The sequence below is a fragment of the Sparus aurata genome, chromosome 13, assembly GCF_900880675.1.
Source record: "Sparus aurata chromosome 13, fSpaAur1.1, whole genome shotgun sequence".
Classification (NCBI taxonomy): domain Eukaryota; kingdom Metazoa; phylum Chordata; class Actinopteri; order Spariformes; family Sparidae; genus Sparus; species Sparus aurata.
The window spans coordinates 7,062,469-7,086,904 of NC_044199.1; the positions used below are offsets into that span (position 1 = coordinate 7,062,469).

Here is a 24,436-nt window from a genome sequence, read left to right on the forward strand (position 1 = left end):
TATCGGTACTTTGTTGTTTTAGAAATAGGTGTCCATGAAAAAGGTGAGGAAAAAATAGATGAAACCTTTAGGAGAGTTTAAAGTTTAGTAGTTTTAAAAAAATAAAAATCTGTAGCTTGTCATAACCAGAACATAATCATAAAGCATCTGAACATGTGCTAAACGCTTCTTTCAGTTTATTTTTATCATTTCACAGTGGAGCATTTTGAAGAGTTCAAGGCGAACACATCCTGTCTCTCTCTTTTTCTATCTCGTATCCGTGCAGCGGCAGTGGATTCGTCCTGCCATTTTTTTTAATATAAAGTATTTCTGTTTATCTTACCTCATGCCGTTTCTCACGTATCTGAAATTCAAGTATTTTGCGTCAACAAAAATGGGACCGTGTATTTGCATATTGGATCCGAGAATTTGTTACGGTTTCTTCAGCCCTGTGTCAAAAGTTGCCAGGGATCAACTTTTCGGAGATAATTTAAAGAAGGAAAACATTTCCAGAAAGAGCAATTGCTGCGACTCCTGCTTTCACACACACACACACACACGAGCACTCCTCCCATTAATGAGCCTTATTCTGCTGTATGCACATTTTTCATTTGCGGGAGTACTTCACATTCTGAATGCTGCTCTCCAACCAATAATGAACAAATATTGCGGGGCAAAACAGACGAGGTGAAGCAGCCGGTAATACTAAGTTATCCACCGCATTTGGACAAACAAATAAAATGCATTTCAATTTGGACCTAATAAACTGTTTCTCTGTTGTATCTCAAGTGTCGCCTGAATCCCTTCAGGTGGAGAGCTGGAATGAGATCAAACCCGGAAAAGTGAGGGCAGGAGATAATGGAATAGGGTGGCAGAAAACAGAATAGCAATAATGAATGTTGTGTCGATTGCTATTGTTGTTTTTAATGAAGGTATATCTGGAGAATATAATCCGCCGTGTACTACATCAACATTTCGAGAGTAAAATGAGTTTCCGAGGAAAGAAAACCCTGTGTTGATGACTTTTCTTTTCCAGTCAGTTGTTGTTTTAGTCCACTAAGATGACAGCAGTCTTGCAGTTTGCAGCGTGACAGTGTTACTATCCCTGCATCCAAGCCTCACGTCCTGGCTGTGCACCAAAGCATTCCCCTTTTACAGAAAGATCAATAGCGTTGTCTCTTGGAAAGTGATTAAGTTGTAGAAAGCCAGACCATAGTTCTGCCATGATATGGCCTATTGATATTTATGTGGTTGGGTTAAAAACTCGATTTTAATGGTCATTTACTCAATAAAGGCTATTAAAGAGAAATAACTTTGGACTAGAGGCGGCATCTCATCAATGCTGCTGAGAAGTTGTGGCAAATGGTGGATCGCTGCCAGTGGCAGAGGTCCTCTGGCTACCTCACTTGTCAACTTGGCTTATTAGTTACAGCCGATCGATATTTCCTGTAAAACATCACCGCCATTGGTGGTGCCATTGATTATGCTCTGTATACTTCATAAAAATCCTGAAATGACAAGTCAAGTTCACCTACGAGGTCAGAAATAACAGCAATCACTTAACAGCTAAATAACGAGGAGGGTGCAGTTGGATTCCATTATTAATAAACGAATGGCGCAACACAGGAGGGCCAACTCCTCAGGTCAAGACTGCGCTGTCCACTTACATCTGAAGGAGAAAAATCATTCTTTGGAGGACAACAATGTAAACACTCTTGGCCGGAGAGGAGAGATGGTTTGAAAGAGGAGTGAAGGAATCCACCTAGGTCAAACTGGAACGACCATCTTTGAACAGAGGAGGTGGCCTAAGACATAACTTATCACCAACCTGCAATGCAGTACTGTTCCCACCCCAGACAGCTGAACAATCATTCACACCTTGGCTCACACAGATCTCGCAACCCACATGAAGGCCGGTTCGACCAACGACCCACAAGTGGCCCTAACGTCTCTGAAACTCCGAGCTAAGGACACTCCCACACAGAGTCTAAAAGCCTGCAACTCCTCTCCAGTTAGGACAAGCCTCTTGGATGAGAGGGGAAACAAGTCCAGTTGCCTACGATACAGCACCTAGAATCATTAATAAGTTTAATTTAAAATGAAGAAACTTCTTAACTGGGTAATAGTGACCTTGGGTTGCCCACATTTGTATGTGCGATATTACACTAAATTACTGGTATCCACAATTCTCATGCATACAAATTATGTTTCCCTTTTAAATAAATAACAGCTCTTATTGATCCCTGTGTTGGAAAAAAAAAGTCAGAATATATCTTTAACTAGTGGAATTATACTTCTTTCCAAAATACTGTTTTGCATATGCCATCATGGTGGAGGCTTTATTTCCCCTTTTCTGTATTTAGATTGCTCATCCGGTTGCTAGCACTTTCGGATGGAGTGTCCTAACCCTTAACCCGAGCATGCATGCATCGTAGCACTCTATTAAATGGGAGGTTTATAGTTAATTAAACTTTAGTTGATAGTTATTTTAATTTTAACAAACAACGAAATGATTTATTAAAATGTATGGAGCAATTGTAAAGGCTTCCACACATGCTGCAACGCTTTGCTCTCCATCAGCACCGTCATTCTGGTGTGAAGTTCCGACAAAATTACAATACAATACAATTAAATGAATACAACATGTGCGGGAAAACTGTTCCTGTTAATTGGACAAAGCCTCCAGAGCGGGTTGCTTCTGCCTCTTTCTCGCATTGCTTCATTTTCAACGCATGAAAACCCCTTATATCAGTTGCAACCTTATAATGGCCGTCCAAATAATGTTTGTAGAGGAACTGCTTTGTGTGTGTTAGCCGTTTACGAAATGTTATAAACCAGACTTGCAGCTTTTCAATTGCTTAATAGAGGGTTTGTAATGCTTTTCATCGTTAATTACGTTTGAGGGTTTAAAATGTCAGCCGATCCATATTTCATGCATATTTTTACATACATTCTTAAGTTAATATCTATATCAGACGGGGAATATTTGTGTTATTTCATCTGGTTATGCAGCGCTGTGTTGTATAACGACATAACCTTCATAACCTTGAGCCTTGTCATTGATGGAAACGCTGTCATCAAGGTGCAGATTGATGGTGTGCGTATGCAGCAGGGATGTTTACGCTTAAGATGCATTCATTAGTGTTCCATGTTCACGCGTCGTTAGTTGCATGTATGCCACATTTTCGTACAGCTACAGCGGCTGTCTCTGGACATTACTGCCGAACAGACAATGGATGTTCTATGTAGATGAGGATGTGTCGCACTCTGTACAGTAAAACACACATATAATCATGTTCAAAGTGTCGGGCCCGCTGCCGATATTATAGAGGCATCCATCAGTCTGCCATCGCGGTCAGAGCCAGCGCCGTAGAAGATATTAATTACCCCGAGCTGAGATCCATCTCTCCACAGTTCTGTCTCCTTCTCCACGCTTGTCCAATCACATTTCTCACAGCCCATTATAAAGGACAAGGTGATACTCCGCTTACCAAGGAGAGGAACACAAATTGAAATATCTTCTGTGTATCCAATATGTCAAGTCTCCGCGAAAATCTGCTCTTTGCATTTTTTCTCATTACTGAGACCAAATTTGTCCCATCATCCTCTAAACCAAAGAGGTTGTTTGGTGGACAAGTAACGGCGTACATCTCAGCGTGGGTTTTTTTTTACATGGGTTTGTATATGCCACTATTGCTGGCAGCTGTCTATGTGACAGTGTTTCATAAGGGTTTTATAGGGTCATAACAATTGGTATCATAAAATGGCTGAGAATGCTCTGGAAAATTATTGAGTTGAGCCCAGATGAAACCCTCTTTGTATCAATTAAAAACAGTGAGCAACCCAGGGCCGTTTTTCTTTTGGCCATTGTGGAGCCCTCGGCCGAACCTCTACGACAGGATTGATGTTTTCATAGCAGAATAATTCAATGATATTGGAGTTTGAATTCTCTTTTTTCAGCTTACCTCAGTTTTCTGCTCTGTGCTGAACCCATCATCATTATCATTATCCACTAAACGACAGTTTCTGTCATTTCTGTACCGAGGTGCAAGTATGACCGGTGTCCTACTTTCACCTATGGATGTCCGGAGCACATTTTACCATCCAAGATGTATTGAAAGGTCCAGTGTGTAGGATTAAAAGACTTGTGTTCTCATTAGTGTTAAGAATCGTTGTGTGTGTCGTTACCTCAGAATTTACCTTTGACATCTACAGAGTGAGCGGGTCCTTTTCTAGTGTCCACCATGATGAATTACCACGTTGCTACAGTAGCCAAGAACAGACTTTCATGTTTTGTTTTGCTTTTTGCAGTTTTTGCAGCCCCCATAAAGCAGAATAAGACGGTGGTCAATGCGGGAGAGGCCTTTAAATCCTACACAATGGACCTTTCTCCTCCACAACAATAGCGCTTAGAGGTAGTTTTGACTCTTTCCCTTTTGGATCTGTTGCTTACTTGTTCACAAACATCTTTTCAGCAGCCGACAATCCGAGAGCAAAATGCCAGGTTTTGAAGCCGGTGCAAAGAGCGTCACTTTGTGTTGAAAAGTAATGTGGACATAAGGGCTCAGAAGAGGAGACCTGATTTGCTGCTCCTGACAAATCAAAGAAGAAGTCTGGCCGGAGGGCTTGATGTCCAGATTATCTGGAAAAAGTGAAGGGTGTGCAGATCCAGTCTTAAGTCTCACAAACTGCTCCAGACTCATCAGGGCCGCCCCGACTAATATCAGACATACTAGGATTCAAAACCTGGACGATTGTGGTTGTCTGTACGTCTGTACTTTCAAGACAGCCAATGCGAGAGACACCCTGGAGCAGTGGACGGTGCTGCCAGGCAACGGTAAACAACCCCTAGCCCCTCAGGCTAGCGTTAACTAGCATACTACTTTTGACAGATAATGAAGCTGACAGCTGAAATCTCACCTCCTGTCCCCACTGAAGAGTAGACAGCCTGTGCTGACCACGTCTTCTTTCGATTTTGTTTTTGCAGTGTAATTAAAATAAGGCTACTAGTGATGTCTTACATTTCGCATGTTGGGTGCTGCACAGCTCCCTCTGGCATTGTAGTCTTCATAATACCCCGTAGTGTGTGTGTGTGCGTGTGTGCAGGTTTGAGGGTAGAGAGAAGAGCATCGTTGAACAGTCTCCTTGTGTGTGTGTGTGTGTGTGTGTGATGCAACCAGATTTCACAGTTGGTCCAAAAGTCCTTTAGTGTGAGCCCAGCCTAAGCTACTGTTCTACAGAGTCCACAACATGAAGATTCTCATCATACCACACTAACCCCTAACCCAACACGATAACACTGACCAACTGGTAACAGTCGTCTATGCATGGATCGCACCCACAACTTCCACACTGTGTCAAACAAACAATGCCAGTATTACATGTACTGTAGAAAACGCCAGCGCATGTCAGTCAGCTGTTTCCATTTGTCGGTTTCCCGGTGCTAGCTATTTCAAAGAACATTTCAAACAAATCGTGCTTTTAAAATGGGGACTGGGGACAAAATACGCCATTTAAAAAAAAGTTGATGTATCCCTGTTGTAAATCTCACACATGTCCATTGCCAAGGCTATATCAATCATAAATGCCTGGATTAGTCTCTCTATCATTACAGCTTTCACCCCATAATTTCATCATTACATAGTTCCTTCAGCTGATTAACGAGTGTGCAGCTGATGCGGAGGGTGCACCTGCACACCTACACACTCACACGATAATCTGGTTCATGAGGCTTGTCCGGCACTTCGGGATAGGATGTTTGCATGGAACATGAGGAACTACTTGTTTATTCATGATCTTTACAAAGCAGCGTCAGCAAATGTCATGTGGGTCAGACACACACACACACACACACAAAAGCAGCAGCCAGCAGTTTCGATTAATAATCTGATGGGCATCAGCAGCTAGTGTGGCGTCGCCGCCACCGAGCCTCCTTTCCCGTCTCTGCAGCTGGGGGGGGGGGGGGGGGGGGGGCGAAGTGCAGTGGGACCACTGGGTTTTTCTTACGGGGAATGTGCAATGATGGATAGATGAATAGGTCTTGTTTAATGATACAAATGAGTAGAAACGGCACAGAGCGTCCATTTGTCAATAAACATTTCGCAACAAAATTATGCTGATGAGCTGAAATGCGCAGAGGGGATGTGAAGGAGAAAAGTACACCCACTGACACTGTAATTTATTTCAACCATTTGCCACCATCTGTCCCCATCTATGCATCACCCTGTAAAATCTGCACTGACCCGTCGCTGTCATCATTCAGCCTGACCACACACACACGCGCACACACACACACACACACACACCGATATTCACACATCCAGCAGCGACGGGCTGATTTATCCCACGTCAGCAGCGCCGTTTTGATGGCTGCTTTCATTTTCGAGCTGATGAAAGTGCTACAGTAATGTGGGGGAATGAATGTTTTGTCCACCGGCTTCCACCATCAACTCAAATCGATGGGGCATGTAATTGGTGGCCACTTTGTGTGATTGCTAAGATAAACAGACATTGTTGCGGACACGGAAGATCAATGTCACGCACAAAACAAGCGCCGGAGACAGAGAGAGGGAGAGAGGGATGAATTTATGGGCCATCATATTCAGCGTCGACATATAGTAACTATCTCGGCTGTCACACGCTCTTGCAGGTACTATTCGACCAGATTTAACAGTTTATTCTCCGTGGTTTTAACCTCTGCAGAGGCAAATGGGATTCAGCGGTGGCGAAACCGGTAAATGCGCTAAAATAAATGGCCGGCTTTTTTTTTTTTTTTTTACTTTGGGACATGTGACTGACAAGCATGGAAAAAGCTTGTACACATCGCGGGGCATGTGATTTGGTATTTCTTGTAAGTGTAAATTAGAGACAGCTTAACAGGCAGTGTTTTGAAAAATGGAGCATTTTATAGAAAACAGACTTCGTTGCTGCATTATTTCTTTTTTTTTGTAAATGGAGCACAAAGCGTGCAAAAACTCTCACTCTGTGTTACAAATCTTTAATGCGTTACTGTATTATATGATCAGTGTAGTTCCTGCCACTCCCTTCTGGTTGTAGGCATAGATGCCAGTGAGATCCATAAGAATGGAACCAACTGAGCATAAAACCTGTGTATTCCCATGGCAATAACACCAATTAAACGACATGCGGTAGCCATGGAATCTGGGGAGATAATGTGGATATGTGGGTGGATGTGCAGTAGACTCACTATCTATTGTTGGTATACAGTTATTGACATGCACTGGACTGCGGTGACATTTATGATGGCCGCTAGAGATGATTTTAGACGATTTGTTTTTCTCTGTCGGTGACACAGGGTCCTGCTGTGACAGTTCTTCCCGCCATGTCTTATTTAGTCATTGCTGCAACTTGTCTTAACATCGAATGAAGCTCCGTTTTGTTCCGGAGCTCAGTAAGAGCTGATAACAAACACAATGATCAAAGATGGATGACAGCACAAAGGCTTGATCGAGTTGAGCAGCGGTACGACTGGCACACAGTTTTAATCATATGCCAAGCTAGCTAGCGAGGCAGAGTCTCACCTTGGTAATGCAGCAGGACGAATCCGGAGTTGTGCTGTTGGTCGCTGCGGAATCGGATGGAGATCTGGTTGCTCCAGCTGCGGAGCACGAGGCCCCTCATCAGGACCGACTCGTTGGCGAGGATGAAGGGTTCTCGGCCGCCCGTATCCTCCACGGTCACCTGCTCGCCCTCCAGCACGCTCACATTGAGCACCTAAAACAGAAGATCACACATAGGGCTTTATCGCTGCATATCTGCGCAGCTCTAGAATGGACGCGTTTATTTGTATCCACTCTTTGAACAATTCATACCTTGAAGACTTTTCACACAAACACTGAACACGAAAAAAAAAAGGGACATGGCGCCCAACTGTTGACTTATGGGGTCCCAGTTCACAGCAGATGGGATCTTAAATAGCGCCGCGTCTGTGTTTCCATTTAAAGCCAAGTTTAGACTCATAACGTAGCTGTGAAAAAATGGGTCACCTACTGTGTTACTTTGCTCAGTCTTCTCCCGGCACAGTTGCACTGGGGATATGTTTGCTTTAGTCAATTCTTTGTTAACCCGCTCGCGGAGTGTAGGGATGTTTTTTCGAGCGAATGTAAAACCTGCCCGGGTCATTGCGCTCAAGGTGTGTTGCACGACTGACTCATCCCGTTTCTGTGTTCTCCATGTGCCTATAAGCCACTCTGACAGCAGTGCTTTATGTCTTCAACAGGTCTGAACAGCATCTGCAGCTAAATCTGGTGAGGGGGAACCTCGGGAGGATTGCATGTAGTTAAACTGTCTGGATAATGGAGTACTGACACATTTTCAGAGCAACATCTGATTAATTCCCCACTGAACCATAAAACAGGGGTGTTGATCCAACAGCAGGTCATGATTTTATCCTGTATGCTGAAAGAAGAAAAAGCTTTTGACTTTACTCGTGTGAGCAAAGCAGTCTTCGGCGTTTGACAGACTTTTGCCACTAGCTGTTGCTTAATCCAAAAAAAGAAGGAAGTAGTGTGGTATGTCACTGTCACCTGATGTTTCTGGGCGACCAAATGCAACATTACTTCATTACATTTTGATGAAAATGTTCAAGAATTAACAAAAAATGATCATTTGAACGTGACATAGTAAAAATAATTGGTGTTGTAACATCTGTGTGCTGTGTCACAGAGATATCTTATGAAGTTAGCATGCAAGCTAACCAGCTAGCCCTCTTGCAGTGGAACAGCTCCCCAACAATGCACCGGTACGCCGAGCTCCAGCTCTTGATCGCTAACGGCGTGGCTAACTGAGCTAACTAGCTATAGCAGCTATAGTTAGAAGCACTATCTATAAGTAGCAGTTGCTCTGTTGACATGCCGCCTGCTATTTGTTAAGACTTGACAGGTGGCAAATAACATATTGCATAATTTTAGCACACAGCTCATCTAAATCTAGTCGTGTTGAGTGTTGCCTATTTTACTTTATATGTAATCCAAGACTGAATCTTCTCATTGAGTCCTAATTCTTTAGGTAGTTTTTTTTGCAATCAATCAAAATGACATTCAAATAACCTCAGAATAGCAGCTGTAAATGTCGTGTGCATTGACCGGTTGTCATAAAAAAGAGAGAGGAGATAAAAGATCTCAACATAAAATCGCTAAGAGCTCAGTGAATCCAATCTGTTATAAACCAACTTGTGGACTGATGCAAAATGGACCCGGCTCCTGTCTTGAAAGCTAAGTGCACCATCAAAGTTAATTCGACCACATCTATTTCAAGCTCTCAGTGAAATTCATAATATCTTCTGAAAACTAATGCTGTCATAGGTGGCTGCCTCCGGTCTCAGGTACGCCATGAGGCAGAAAAAAAGGGTCGCCCTCCATGGGCCCACGTCCCCGAGGTAATGTGTGTGCAGGAGTGTTAGCGCAACGGCCTGGAAAAGCTGAGACAGTGGACAGGACGAGCACATAGCACAACAGCGGCAGGAAAATGAATTTGGTGAGGCTGACTAGCTGTCACTCAGTCGAAGGGGAGCTGACAATGAGCGCGGGGAGGCTAATGGACACTCTGAGACTGAGCTTAGAGGTGACTTCCTCCTGAACGATCCGCGAGGTCGGCCGCTTTGATTGATTTGATTTTTATCACAAGCTGGATTTAACCCGACGCCACTCTGGGTTTTTTTTTTGGTTTTTTTTGTTATTTTTGACAAACAGAGCAAACAGGAGATAAAAAAATATTCAAAAACAGATATTCCTATGTTTTCTACGTGTCCTATAAAATCCCCTCTGTGTGTTTTTTAATACAAAAACATGCATCTCGTCGCCGCTGAGGTAGTGCAGTTGTTGCAAGAGCCTTAAAAAGCAGTGTCACAGTGAGTAATAAAGGGAATGTCACATGATTTTAGAATCCCCGTTTCTCGGTTTCTCAAGGGCAACGGCAATGACAAAGCCTTAGGCACAGTTCTTTTCTTCTTTTTTTTTTGTTTTCCCACTTGTGCCTTTTTTCTCTGAGTTAATATGGAGAGCTCGGATGCTTTGCAAATCAGGTTATTTCGCCTACTTTCTCATCTTATAACTTCATAACTCAACCCACAGTGCAGCACAGCAATCCCCCCGCAATTCAACATGCACGCTCGTATATTCAACAGGGGGGTATCGCATATCCACTCATCTCTAAATTACATTAATAACTGATGGTATTGTTATTGATTGTTGATTGTTCGCAGCGCGGCGTTGTACAAAGAAGCCTTTTTGAAATGCCAAGATTTCCACAAACGGAGCATTTAGAGAGGTTTGTGCTTTGTTATTGTGCTCGAACACAAGAGACCAGAGCCTGTAACGCCCCTCATCTCTCAATTTCATTTTCAAATTATTCTTCCTTTATTGTGTTTTTCTGTTTTCCGCCACGGTTATGAAAAGCTGTTGACTCGATGCGAGGTGGCTCATATTCCACCGCGGTTCACACTCGGTATTGTCAGCCAACTCTCGAAAAAACACAAAAATTAGGCCTGAAATCAAAATGTGATTGTTGCTGAAGGTTGAACTGGTGGAAAGCATCTTATCCTAGCTCCAATCACCCTCCGCCACAGCCAGTGCCGCCTAGATGGCAGACAGTTTAAATTAAAAGCGTATGGATACGATTAAGACATTTTTTAATGTGATCCATAATGAGCGACTTGTAGGAAGAAGAACTCCAGTGAAAAAAAAATAGCAAATATCTTCTGTTTCCATTCATCTAAAATGTATGTATGTCTCATGTTTCATTCATGTTGTTTTTCACCTTAAACAAAAGTAATTTTTCATGTTGTGTCCTGCCGACATAAAGAAGTGCATGCTTGTATTTTCTCCCGCCTGGACTACAGTGATGCAATTTCTTTTGCGTCGTTCAGTCAGAGGTTCCTCCACCGGCTCCAACTGGTGCAGAACAGTGCTGTTGGAAATTACTGGCACCGAAAGATATGAACATTTTACAAGCCAACTTATGTTGGCTCCCTGTTCAGCATCGATTTTAACATTTTACTGCTGACTTCCAAAGCATTAAATGGCTTTGCTCCATATATAAATCACTGCTTTGCTGACTGCTTACATGCCTCGACGTCACCTCAGATTGATAGATGGGGCTCCTTGGGTTTCTGCTAGGTCTCTGTTAGTAACCAAGGGTAACCAGACAAAGTCCCCGGACATCAAAACACCACGCTACACAATCACTTCTAAAGACGGTCTTTCATATATAAGAGACTGAATATTTCATGTTTTTTCTCTGGTGGCACTTGAGTCCGCTTAATAATAAATATGATTGCTTTTATGATGTCAGTTTCAATTATTTACTTACGCATTCTCATTTTAATTATCTGATAGTGTTTTTAAATTCTCTGTAAAGCGCTGTTCTTTTCTTTAGACTATTCCTTGGGTAGCACTTTATTTACTTTATTAAATCGAGTGCTACACAAATTTAACTAATTATTATATTGTTGTTATGTAAGTTGTGATTAGGCTTTTTTCTGGGCTGTTTCACTGCAGCATTTTGTGACACATTATTACTGTCAGTGATGAAAATGTTCAGTCTTATGGTTGTTGCTGTTTTACTGTTGTTGTTGTTACTATCCATACTATATATATATAAATATATATATATATATACATATATATATGAATGTAGATTGTTGTGTTGTAGATATATATATTTATTATCTATATCTACAACACAACAATCTACATGAATGTAGTGTTCTGTTGTGCATTAGTAAACAACCAGTTGTGCAGGTGTTCATAGTATTGTGTTCATTTACACTGTGACATTCAGTGAGGTCAAACAGATTGTGGGTCTGTGACTGCTTGGTTTACATATACGAGGCAGGCTCATGAAGGACAGGTGAGCAGATAGCGGACAGTGAACATTTGAAATAGTTCTCCCAGTGTTAGAGATAGTTTGGCCCCACAGGGCCCTATCATCTGTCATCAACCCTGGGACCTGTCAGTGCAGCCAGCAACAGCTGTCCTACCTCAATTATGAATCATTGGCCATGTCAGGAGACATCAGCCTACCTTATCTTCACCAGTGCTGCAGCCAATGCCCAGAGGGACTTCTTCCTCACTGTCACACACACACACACACGCATGTACTTGCGTGTGCATGCGTGCACGGATGTACACACACACACACACACACTCCATGTTCCTCTGGACTGTAATGAGAGCAGGCTTATTGTAACTCCTGGCTGGAATCTCTGCCTCAGCAGACACATTTGTGGGACTGGGGATTTGGCTGACCAAGCACACTTCTGCACCAAGCACAACATTATCAGAGGATGCCATCTCAACATTGTGCTGTTCCATTTAGAAAAAAAAAAAAAAAAAAAAAAAAACGTGTTAGAAGGGAGAAGAAAGAATCTCTGTTTAGTGTTGTTTTTTTAGTCGAGCTTATGAAAGAAGAGCTCTAAAAAATGCAAGAAATGTAAGACTGTCCTTCGGGGAGGTGCGCTTTGGCTTCAAGCGCTTCTTTTTCCCGGCGACCGTTCCAATAAAATATTTCCCGAGCTCAATCAAAATGAAGAGACTAGAGGAGAGAGGGTCATCCCTCTCCTCTAGCTACTCTTTTCAATCAAACCACTATAATGAACCGACCATCCTGCAAGGCCATGGTACAATTGACAGGCCCAGAGCTGCACTCGGAATACAAAAGATGTGGAGAAATCTCTTAAATAAACCTTTGAAAGGATAACAATATTTGCGGGACTGAGTACCTTGATCTTTGTGTGTTTACCGTGACCTTTGTCGAACTGGGAGCTTCCAGTGCGCCGCGGTGTTGAACTACCTGAGTGAACAGCGAGCAGAGGTCCAAGAGATCCATCTTATCACGTCCAAACAGAAAGCAGCCTAGCGTGGCTTTTAATCTGTAACTTTAGAGTCACTGCTGGTATCTGACAGTCAGTCCCACACAGGAGATAAACCTAATAATCTGTATCATGCAATTAGGGAGTCCAAAAAAAAGAAAAAAGGAAGAATTCATTTGGACTTAACACGTGGCATGTAATCTTAACTCGCTCATTTATTAATTTGTCCATAAGTACACAGTGTGAGTTAACTGTCCGCGGAGGCTGGCTCGCACTGATAATTTACTGCCGAAAACATCTGGCGGTGCTCCGCCACGCACATTCACACTGACTCGCAGGAGCCATTGCTGACGCAGAAATGAGCAGTATGTAATCAAAATGATCCCACTATACATGGAAATTAAATGACCCTGCCGCCGGGGGCAATAAATCAACAGCCATTGGACTCACCAGCTGCAGTGTCATCATTACTATGATAAAACACGCAGGCTATTGCGGCGGAGCACACTTGGTGGAGCGCCCACCTCTTCGGCCCCGTATCGGAGTCTCTGGAATAATCTCGGAGCGCCACATCCAGTCGGTGCTTTTTTGTGCATCTCCTGATAAATTCGTACAAAAAAGACACAGTTCCTTCGAGCAGTCATTATACGAAAAACGTTATCTTAATTGAACATTCACCTCTATATGAAACAGCCAAGGCCATTTCCTATTTGCCCCGCTGTCTAAAACAATGGATCCTTCTGCCAATCAGCAGAAGCTGAATGTTAATGAGGATGTGCCGGAGCCAGCGGCTGAGTACAATACTAACTTGCTCATTGTCACTTGTGTCACATTTAAGATCCATTTTTATGCCGCAGAGATCGCCAAATGCCTCCACTACCGAGTGACCATCCTCTCAAATATTAACTTTAATTTCCTTCCAGAAGCTTAGAGCACCCATCAAAGGAAAACCTATTACCTTTCTATGTTCGTGCCAACGACGGCTCCTCTCTGTAAAATAAAAACCCTGTCAATGGTCCCACCTTTTAATTCTTCTTGACATCACACTATGCCTATATAGAAGGTAGAGGTGAAGCTAACTAGCAGCACAACAGAGCTCAACAGTGAGGTTCCAGAAGTGAAAATGCCATTCATATTCTGCATATAGATTTTGATTATTGGCCATAATGTCGTAACCATCCAAGGTAGACTTACCACGAGTTATAAGATTGTCAAACGATGATATATGATCCTGTAGAAGCCACAAATCCGTATGATATCAGTCATGTTTTGGGAAAAACTTGTTTTATTCGCGATGTCGTGGAGAAGTACTACACTACCCACAATCCTATCGTGTAACAGCGACGTCTCTGATTGGTGGAGCTCGCTGTTACCATGGAAATTTTTACCAAACCCGCGAATTTCATGTTAGCTTGTTACTGCTAACACTGAACTCTACGATCGTTTACCACAGAGCGACCATGATTTCACTTTCCGACCTGCTGCGTTTATTTAGTGATGAGGAGAAGAGTTTATTAAGTATTCACCCGAACATGAAATTTGCGGGTTCGGTAAACATTTACATGGTAACAGCGAGCTCCATCAATCAGTCGCTGTTACATTCGCAATGGTTTATGGGATGAGTAGTTCCTTTACTCTAAAGATAATTATGTACACAGTCTTGTACCTTTGCTTTTTTCTCAGTTTTCCAACATTTTTTTTGCGCCGAATTAAATGTTGTATGGTCAAGAATCATCTCCTAGCTGATTGGCTTGGTTCCAGGCCTAAAACTCTTTATATAAGGATTTTATGAAACGTCAATGGAGTAAATGAATGGCAAATTCACTTCCGGAACTGGAGCCGTTAAAAAAGTGGGCGGTCACTGTCACTGACCAGAGACAGCTTGAGCGGTGATGGCTCAGGCATGTGCAAGCTGACCAATCAGAGCAGTCCGCGGGGCCTTAAAGTGACAAGAGCTAAAACAGAGCGCTGCAGCACCGGGCAGTATGAGATAACTGATCCGTTTTATGAGCATTAAAGCATGTCAACCTATTCTAGCAGTCCCCCAAAATAAAAAAACGATGAACCTGAAAATGAGCTCGATGTGTCTCCTTGGAGACCTGCGGTATTTAAATCGCGTCAATGAGACGAGGCTCTTGCTCCTCTGATAAATCAGCCTCGCTCTCTGAGGTGCCTCTCGGGCCTTGACATCTCCGTTTATTTGCCGCAGCGTGCGTCTTTGCATAGATTTAAATTCATGCATTGCTGATTACTCTTCATATTTTCTCGAACGCCTCTTTACTCCCCCATCCTCATCGTGACGGCGAAAACAGAGCTGGAGAGAGCGCAGCCTTCTGCCAGACTGAGTCTTCTGCCTTTATGACAGCTAGCTGGGTGGAGGAGCAATTAGTGTCACCTGAAAGCGTTCCTCTCGGGGTGGCTGGGCCCCATGAAAACTCATCTCAGAGAAGCCCTGACACCCTAAAAAGCTAATCAAGATCAAACTGGCCTTCTTTATGTCCCGTCTTTCTCCCCCAAGGCGCAACATGATGAAGGCTTCCTTCTGCCTCATCTCAAGTTGATTAAAGGCAGCAAGCCCGCCTTGGCCTCCATTATTCAGGCGGGATCAGTTTCTCTGGGACATAGCTGCTAGGTGTTGTGTCATTCGTGCTGCCGGGGACCAGAACGGCCAAAACATGTGCATTACCTTGTTAAGACACCCCTTTCTGTATGTCAGAGGTGAGGAGGAAGGATCACAGCAATCAGCGTTTTTCATAAAGAAGGAGTTTTTCTTTCTGGTGGAAATTTCATAATGCTTTCCCCGTGGCCCTCTTTATTTGATGAGAGCGCTAGCGGTCACTGAACACCAACAAAACAAAATTTAATTCCCCTCGCTCATCAGCTGCCCACAGCCGCGGTCAATGCCATGTGCACTGTGCTTCTTTTGTAAGAAATACTGGAATTAAAATGAGAGTGCAAGGATCAATACGGCAATTCACCCAGCACTGAGAGGAGACCGTGTATCAAGTGTTGGCGCTGCTTATTAACATGACTATTGATTGGAGTCAGAGGAGCGCGGTCGCGGAGGCAGCATCAAACACCAATCGTTAACCCCTCGCGTCGGGGTTAGCTATAAACATTTGGCATGCTCTGTAACATCTCAATCCTTTAAGGAGCTCTTCGCCGATGATCCACCCTGACGGTACTTCATCCCCACCTGAAGTGCGGGTTATTAGCACATACAGCCTTGAGCTCATTAGACGTTTTGGTTTTATGTTTTTTGCTTTGTTTTGGATTGAAACAGTATTTTCGCTCATTTGAGGACGAGAAACTCGGAAGCTGTAATTTTCTCCGCCGAGACTCCCGGCCTCCGTTTCATATTTATGAGGTTTAATTAAGGAATTGAACAAAGGAGAAGTTTTGGGTTCTCTTTCACTCGCTTGACAATTTTGAGATTTACAGCTCATCATAATGGCATGAAAGTTAAAGGACGTTTTTGCCCAAAGAATAAAAAAATTCTGTCACCGTCTTCTCACCCTCGTGCCGATAAGTCGGGTGAGATTTTGTAGTCCACAAAACATTTCTGGAGCTACGTAGCAAAAAACAAAAACAAAAAACGGCGTTGCAGCATTCTCTTAAACAACTGAAGTAGATGGGGACTTGTTTTAAAGGTTGTTGTTTGTTTTAGGCTTCAATCAGCTTGTCTGACGCAATCAAAGTTCCCAGAATCCCAGAATCTCTGAGATCCTGCAAGCGACTGAGCGGCTACACCCAGTTAAGACGGGGGTACGCGCTAACGCTTTTAGCTTCGTAGCTACAGCTAAGATATCGTTTTTATCTTTCAAATCAGTTTGGGATCTTTGGGCTTCCGCAAACTTAAATTATGCTCGGCAAAGTGCATGGATCCGTTTCATTTACTCACTTTATTTGATTTTTGGTGTTAAAAACAAGTCTCGGTCTACCATCGCTGCTCGGCTCTGAAGCTCCAGAAACGTTTTCCTGGACTACAAAACTTCACCGGACTTTCCATTGACATTGAGGGTGGAAAGATAAAAGACTTAACTTTCATTTTTTGGGCAAACTGTTCCTTTAAATCAAAGGACTATTTTGTCATGATTTAAATTATACATTTAAAACACTGATCAGCTTCAATTATCATTATAAAAGCGTGTTATGTGCATCCGAAAGCATCTGAGGGAGAAAAGAAAAAGACACTGATGAGAAAATGAGCGAGTCAGGTCGTGTTAATTCATTCCCGTGCTCTGCTGATTTATCCCCTGGTTCACCCGGAGGAACTCAAAACGGAGTGAGTCGGAGGTAGATGAGCGAGACGCAAAAACAAAAGGAGAAATGAGGCTCGGGTGGATATGGAAGCAGAAGGAAAAAGTGGATGAAAAACTCGCGAGAGGGATTGAGAAAAGAAAGAAATGACTTATACAGTATTGACCTCAAATCCTCCCTCGCCGTCTTCTAGAATGATGCCGCTTTAAACCTGTCAGAAAAATGGAAGCGCCCCCCCAATCAGCCTTTGAGGCAGCGCGAGAAATTGGCCACGTCTGGGCTCCTAACCCCTGAAATGTATCAACCGCTCTCAGTCCTCCCGCCACACAATACATTCTCCTTTCAGCGAGAGTGCATCGATGTGGCCACCATGAAACAGAGCCGGGACGACCTGTGCAGAGGCTCGGATGGTAACTCCTCGAGACCGAGGCAGGTAGATCCTAAGACGAGGAGACGGGAGAAATCAGAGCGGGACAGATGGCCTGGAAGGAGCTGATAGCTTGCTAACCCAGAGGATTTATTTGATCAAATAAAAAAAAAGCCCCAAAACAGATTTTAAGCACTTTAACGCCACAGCCCAGTTCTGGAAAACCTCCATCTGTCCTCTGCTTAAACCTTATTGCTGGATCGAGTGCCGGAGAAGGGCAGGAGACGGATAGAGAGGACAGAAATAAGATGTGCTTAAGATATCAGCAATTCGCTGGTAAAAGAAAAAAAAAAAAAAGAAAAAAGCTGTCATTTTCTGCGTGCGTGTATAAATACAGTGGACTTCAGCTTTCAAGAGCAGTGCTCATTCGTGGGTGAATATCTTTGAAATCATCCAAAATTGAGTGACACAGTCGAGGTCTTGACATAATCATGAAATTGCCATTAACTTACAGCGGTGTCGATCCATCTCAATGAGTTTGGGTCTCATGCAAATACTGTAAACATCCTTTAGCTGATTTAGTTCAATTTAGTCTATCTTACCTGATTTTTGCCTGAGTTCTCAACCTGCTGTGTACTGACTTCGTTTGCATCTGTGTGCAACTATGCCACGAGCCTTAAATCGCCACCGCGCGGACAAATAAAGTATCTTGAGCTGAATTTAAATTGAATATCTCTGTTAGTAATAATTCACCGCACTCGGATCGACCTAAGCGCGCGGTAAGGCTGAGATAAACCTGTCGGCAAAGTTTTCAAGGACGCGAACGCTGAGTGCAACGCACCCTCCATACCGCTCTGGCTTACAAATTACTCTTCATCGCGAAACTTCATATAATAGCAAAGTATGTCAATGACAAAAATCCACAACTCATACCTGACAGTTTGTCCTCTATCTGCAAAACCACGATATTCCACATATTTCAGCAATACCTATGTGCAACACTTGCAAGGTTTATGACAGTATCGGTGTATCTCGTGTGCTTGGACGTTTTGGGGTGTTACATCAGCCTCCTAATATCTGCGCAATTATTCTGCAAATAAATTGTAACGCGGCCAGAGTCGCCAGATGGGGCGATGCATTATGTGCCGTTAGCTGTGGCAGAGAGGTTGAACAGTCAGGCTGAGGGCAGTAAATTCTCCTGATACATTTTTCATCCCTCCCTCCCCTCGCAAGCTGCCAAACCGCTGAAAGGAGTATTGACTAAACACAGAAAATGTCTGATCTTGCTTATTTATTCCCCACCAATCTCTCTATTTTTTTCCGAACGCTGCCCCCCCCCCCCCCCCCCCCCCCCCGAAATCAGACGGGGGGTCCGCGTGTTGGAAATGACAGACGCCGTGCCTGCACAGTGTGAGTATACCGTGATTTACTGAGCCGCGGGGACACATCAACATAAACATTTATCATACGGTAACCTCGTTTGTCCTTCAGAGTTTTTTCTCTTTCACCTAGCATCCTTCCTGCGCCCTTTGCCAGCTGCCGGTGTGTCTGCTATAATGATGACTCCCTTCCATAAAAAGGAGGCCGGCTGCCAAAAACAAGAACATGCACTCCGGCCATAACGTCCCTCCTACGGCTCCTCTGCTCCTGAAGTGCGGAGCCCATTTTTTCACCCGTGTTAATGTTCAGCCACAGTAAATGCTTTCAAAACGCGGATCAAAGTGAATACTAATACTCTTAGATTCTGTGAGAAAGAAAAAAATAAAAAAATAAAAAATCCTCTGGCCCTGAATTAATAAACTGTCCATGATCCGACCGGAGAAGTCGCGAGCGGTGGTGGTGGTGGTGGTGGTGAGGTGGGGGAGGTCTGTGATCCCCCCAGAGATCGCTGGGAGACGATGACAAATAAGCTCATCAGCAAAGTGGAAACAATCAATTCGCCCGCTACGACAACAGTTCATTTCAACCCTCGGTTGTAATTGGATCTATGATTTAGTGTCGTCACAATTGCGCCGGTCAAACCTGATGAAAAACAGGACTTTCCGAATGAGAAGAAAGGGGAAAATTCATCTACGGAGCTTAATTGAACTGTTCAGCATGTTATTTCTGCTGTCGCATCGCTCAGCGAAGCATCCGCATCTCAGACAGTGACCGCACCGCAGTCATGTGTCCATACACACATTTCTGAAATAAGACAGGAAAATGAAATGTGTGATACGATGTGCCCTTTTCAATAAATGAAGTCCCTGGAAAGTTCAACAAATCTCGCTCACACAAAGGAGGACACAAAACGTTTGCCGGCTCCAGGGCCGTTGTTCAAACTACAGATTGTATCTCCGCATGTGTTGTTTGCCCAACTCCATCGCCACATTTTTTTTTTTTTTTCCTAGGATGGGGACGTAATCTTCCAATCATAGCGGCCAGCCCTTTACCCATAACCCTGAGCGTCTCCTTCGGTTTGATGTCTGTCGCCACAGGAAAAAAAAGAAGAAAAAAAACGTCTTGAGGGAGAGAAGAGGCTGACAAAACTCAGATCAAACCCCGAACACTTGGCAACGCTGATCAAATACGAATCAAGATTCTGTTACCGCGTTGCCTGATTCAATATGCGAGAAGCCGCGACAGGCCAAAAACACGAGCGCTGCCCAACTCACAGCGCATCATCATCCAGCAGCCGGAGCGTTTAGTGGTGCAGTGCGGCCCAGTCGGGGCGTAAAATTAGCACAAGTCACCGGCCAAATGCTTGTAGGACATGCAAATCTATTTTGATTTCCTTACAAAGAAAAAAAAAAAAAGCAATTGCTGGTAATCTGGTGAGTGGCTGGCAAAAACCTGAACATTTGCTAGCCGTTTGGTTGGTGATTCTGCGCCCTGGGCCCGACATTCTTCTGCCGCTTGAGCAAAAGGGAATACCCCGGCCCCTATCTCTCTGTTTTTCTCTAGTCGTGGCAGGAATCTGAAAAATATTTCTCCTGCATAGACAGGCCGGTTTAATGAAAGAACCACCTTCCCAGCAGTGGAATACATCTTTCAAGTGTTTATCTCTCCTTCTTCCTTGCCGGCGCGATGATCAATGCAGAAAAAGGCGAAAAAATAAACAAAAGACGAAGGGTTTCTAGGTACATGAGATGGTGGCGCCCGGTTGAAATCCTGCTGGGGACTCTTGTTGTTTCCCCCTCGTGTTTCTTGTCACTCTCCGCTGTGAACTGAGGCAAAATGCCAAAAAAAAGATATTATAAAGGGTGGCTGACCGAGACACGGCAGAGCTCGCGTGAATACAAAAGAGGATATTAGCCAGCAACACCGCTAGCTCTGCAGCTGCCTCGCTCTCAACTTTCAGATTGGAATGCGTGGTTTTTATCTGTGTCTTCCTGCATATATGCGTGTGTGTTTGTGTGCTGATAAGTCCTTTTGAAAAAGAAAAAAAAAAACAGTAAATCCCATGAAAAGGCTTAATATGTGTCCATCTCCCTCCCGCTTACCTCGAGAATTAAGCGCAGGTGAGTGAGGAGGAAGTCGAGAGCTGAATATCAACCTCGTGTTAAAAAAAAGAAACAGTCAAAATGCGAGGTGGAAATGTTCCCCCCCCGCTTGCGTGACAGTTCCTGTGCACACCGCTGCTCCGCGAGTCTACCCTGTGATCTCGCTCATTCCTTTAAAAACCTCGGGACCTGGGAAAGAGCCTCCAGGCGGAGGAGCTTCACACGCCGCTGATGAGAAGGTATGACACCAACTTGACTTCAATTTCTATCTTTCAATCTTCAGCGAGCTGATGTCTTTGCTGGGGAACGGAGACGGCGGCTCCTCGTTCTGTTCAGCCGTGCCGAGCGGTTTTCGGTATAGTTTGCCATCAGATCAATATCAGTTTAGCTGTAAGTGGGAGGGAGACTGTGGCCCCATCTGCTCACATTGCGCCTGCTGAAACACATGGCTCCCCTCCTGTTTCTCTTTCAGGCCTGGTGCGCGATGATAAAATGTCTATATGTTTTCCACTCGCAGCCCCAATGAAATGTTCCACCGAATGCACCGAGGCAGCAGAAGGAAGTCAAGAGCTGATGCATCAAATGTGGTGAAAATGCATATATGTGTGTGTGTGTGTGTGCACGCACGCATGCACACGTGCAGGTAGGTGCGCCCGTGCATAACGGCGCCTCAAGATTTACTGAAGTTACTCCAGGAGGAAGCTTTGGAAAGAAAAAAAAACACACTCTCAAAAACATATACTCTGTCAAGACTTATCTCGGCCCTCCAGAGGCGGCAAGACAAAGCTCGCACATTTTAAAGTCTCCGGTGGTAAATGAGGCGTTTGAGGAATTGCAAATGCCAGGGAACGCGCACACTGACAGTTAATTTTTATAACCTTTTGTGAGAAGACTTAGCAAGCAAACATTCAACCTGAGACAGACCCCATCACTTGTGCCCCTTCTCCACCCACTCACCTCAGCAATTTGCTGCCTGTCTATCTCCATCAGCCCACACAAGAACCGGCGAAACACTGTAACAGCTAAGGCCAAGCTGAAATATGTCTGTGCTCTTTACCCGATGAACAAAATCCTTCTCCGTCAACATTATTTTTGCCTTCGTGACATGTGCTTATGTAGAGCCAAACGGCACAATTCTCATCTTCTTCATATTTTTGGATTAACATTGGATCACATGACTTTTTGGAACCAAGGGGATTTGGTGGCAGTAACACTCAGGTTTAAAGATGCAGTTTTGAACTTCACTGCTTTATCATTAGTTGTATATTGGGGGCTTAAAAATGCAGCTAATAACATCATACATCATCACAGTAACCTTCAGCACTGACCTGAACCTCGATGCCATATCCCAGGTACACGGTCACAAAGTAGTTGCACTCCATTCCAGAGTCCGGTTGCTGCAGGATTTCGATGTTAGCCTCGGGGTCGGTGAAATTCAGACTGCACGGCTCTGTGGAAGAAGGTAAAAAAGACAAGTGATTCTTTTTTTTTTTTTTTTATTTCCCAGCCTGCTGATCTTTCACACAGCCCACCTGTGTCTCCACGAACCCCCGTAACCCCTTCTAACTATCTCTGCAGAGTTCCACTCCGACACTGCTCATCTTGTGCTTCCAGGCCTCTGCGGCCGGTGGAGAGGACGGACGGGACACATCGGGGGGAAATCAGATTCTGTTTTTGACACATGAGCAACTTCGCTATCCCAGGTGGAGAGACGAAGAGCCGTGTGCGGCATGCAAAGTTGAACAGCAGTTATTCCGGTGACCTGACGTCTAATTTTTTTCCATCCTCTGGGATGGATGTGTTAAACATTTGGGGTGAGGTTCTGTTAACTTTGAGGATCCATCAGGGGGAAAGTTATTTGAATTCTGCTGCTATTTATTTCACAAAGTCATCCGGATGTTCTGCTCGGTACATCGCTGAAAGTCAGAGAGAGGATGAAAGAGCCCTACCTGCTGTCTGCATGGTGGTGATGGTGGTGGTTGTGGTGACGGTTGTGGACGTGGTGGTGGTGGTGGGGGTGCCTCCATCGTGGGGCGCTGGATTTGAGTCGCGGAGCGTTTGATCTGGGCCGCTTTTATTTTTCACATCTGTTTCCCTCGCCTCGCCTTTCTCCATCCTCATCGAGGAGGGCGCGAGGGTGGCCTCAGCTGGAGAAGCACTCCAGCTTCGAGATCGACCCCTCTGCGTGGATGAGGAAGCCACCGGGCTCTTTTCCCCGAGTGGACCTCTTTTGTTCGGCGTCACTTGAGTGGTGAGGGAGTCTGTCGTCGGCTCTACCTTATCCTCCCCTCTGATCTTCTCCTCCGGTGACTTCTTTTGAGGGAGAGACATGGGCGGCCTCGGTGTCGTGGGAGAGAACGTGGTCAGCGGGGTGGTGGCGGCCGCCGTGGCCGTAGTGGCGATGTCCGAGAAGGCCGGGGCGTCCTCGTGGGGCACCAGCTGAGTGACGGGGTCGCCTGGGTCGGACACAGAGCCAGGCACGGTGGAGTACGCGGCCAGGGAGCCATCCCTGCTGAAAAAGTGCTGGTCTCCCTGGAAGTCCCTCGTGAGCAGGTGCTCGTGGAGCAGCATGCCTCTGAAGACGGGCTGGTGGTTCGGGATGTTTACCGGCGGCACGGTGGTGATGGCGTGGACCTCGCTCTCCGCGTCCATCGTCGACGCGTCCCTGTCCGGGTACATCGCCCTGCTACTGACGCCCATGCTTTCCCTTGGACCTAAAGGGCGAGAGAACAGGGTTGTGTTGAGTTGAATTTTACAGGCCAGCGAGCTACAGAAGCAACGTATAGTACACAAGAGCGGTACGTCTTCTTGACAGCTTCATTATAGAATCATCAAGCCAGCCAGCCTATAATCTACCAAAATTATGCCTAATGAGGTGAGAGGCTGTCCCCAAGTATAATTCTTCCACACATACTTTGTTGCTATTTAAATCAGTTCATTATGTGCGCGCCTATGTGTGTGTGTGTGTGTGTGTGTGCGGGGCTTTGGTAGGCGGGGTGCAGTATAGTAAGAATAATCCGTTATATCTATTATAGAAGCTTTTAATAAGAGCAAAACAGCCTGATGGGTTGACATATGTAGGTCACTACGAGCAGCATACAGTACGCATGATGTGATTATGACATCCAGTTTTTCTCAAGCGCATCTTCAGCGATAAAATCAGACCTCTTCTCTCCGCCGATAACATTCTATACGTATTTATTGAACTGCACTCAAGGAGAAAAACCGTGCATCGACTACAAGGATGTTCTTTTAAGGCTCCTGTGACTTATTAATGCTGACAGTGGTGAGTAGCAGCTCGCAGAAAGCCCGTTTATTATCAAAGACAAATTCAACAATCACGCCCCGCAGGCAGTTAAATCTCAGAGCGGAGACGCGCCGTGCAGAAATAGTCTAGTTACTTGTAGGATAAAAAGGTTTAAAAAACACATATTGTTCTGAGGCGTTCTTCTGTTGGCTTGTATTCTCGTTCTTCCTTTTGATCCGGCAGCACAAACACACACCGCTCGAACACACACC

At 44.5% G+C, this 24,436-nt stretch overlaps 1 protein-coding gene across 4 annotated transcripts in view; it reads right to left on the minus strand.

The window, feature by feature from the left end:
* The window catches only part of LOC115594373 (seizure protein 6 homolog), a 127,713-nt gene that overhangs the window by 29,611 nt on the left and 73,666 nt on the right, over positions 1-24,436 (minus strand). For all 4 annotated transcript variants that reach the window (XM_030438428.1, XM_030438426.1, XM_030438425.1 and 1 more), the window contains 3 exons: positions 22,867-23,631; positions 22,246-22,367; positions 7,521-7,713 (listed from right to left, as the gene is read on the minus strand). In XM_030438428.1, the coding sequence (XP_030294288.1) occupies positions 7,521-7,713; positions 22,246-22,367; positions 22,867-23,631 (1,080 nt within the window). The remainder of the gene's footprint in view (positions 1-7,520; positions 7,714-22,245; positions 22,368-22,866; positions 23,632-24,436) is intronic.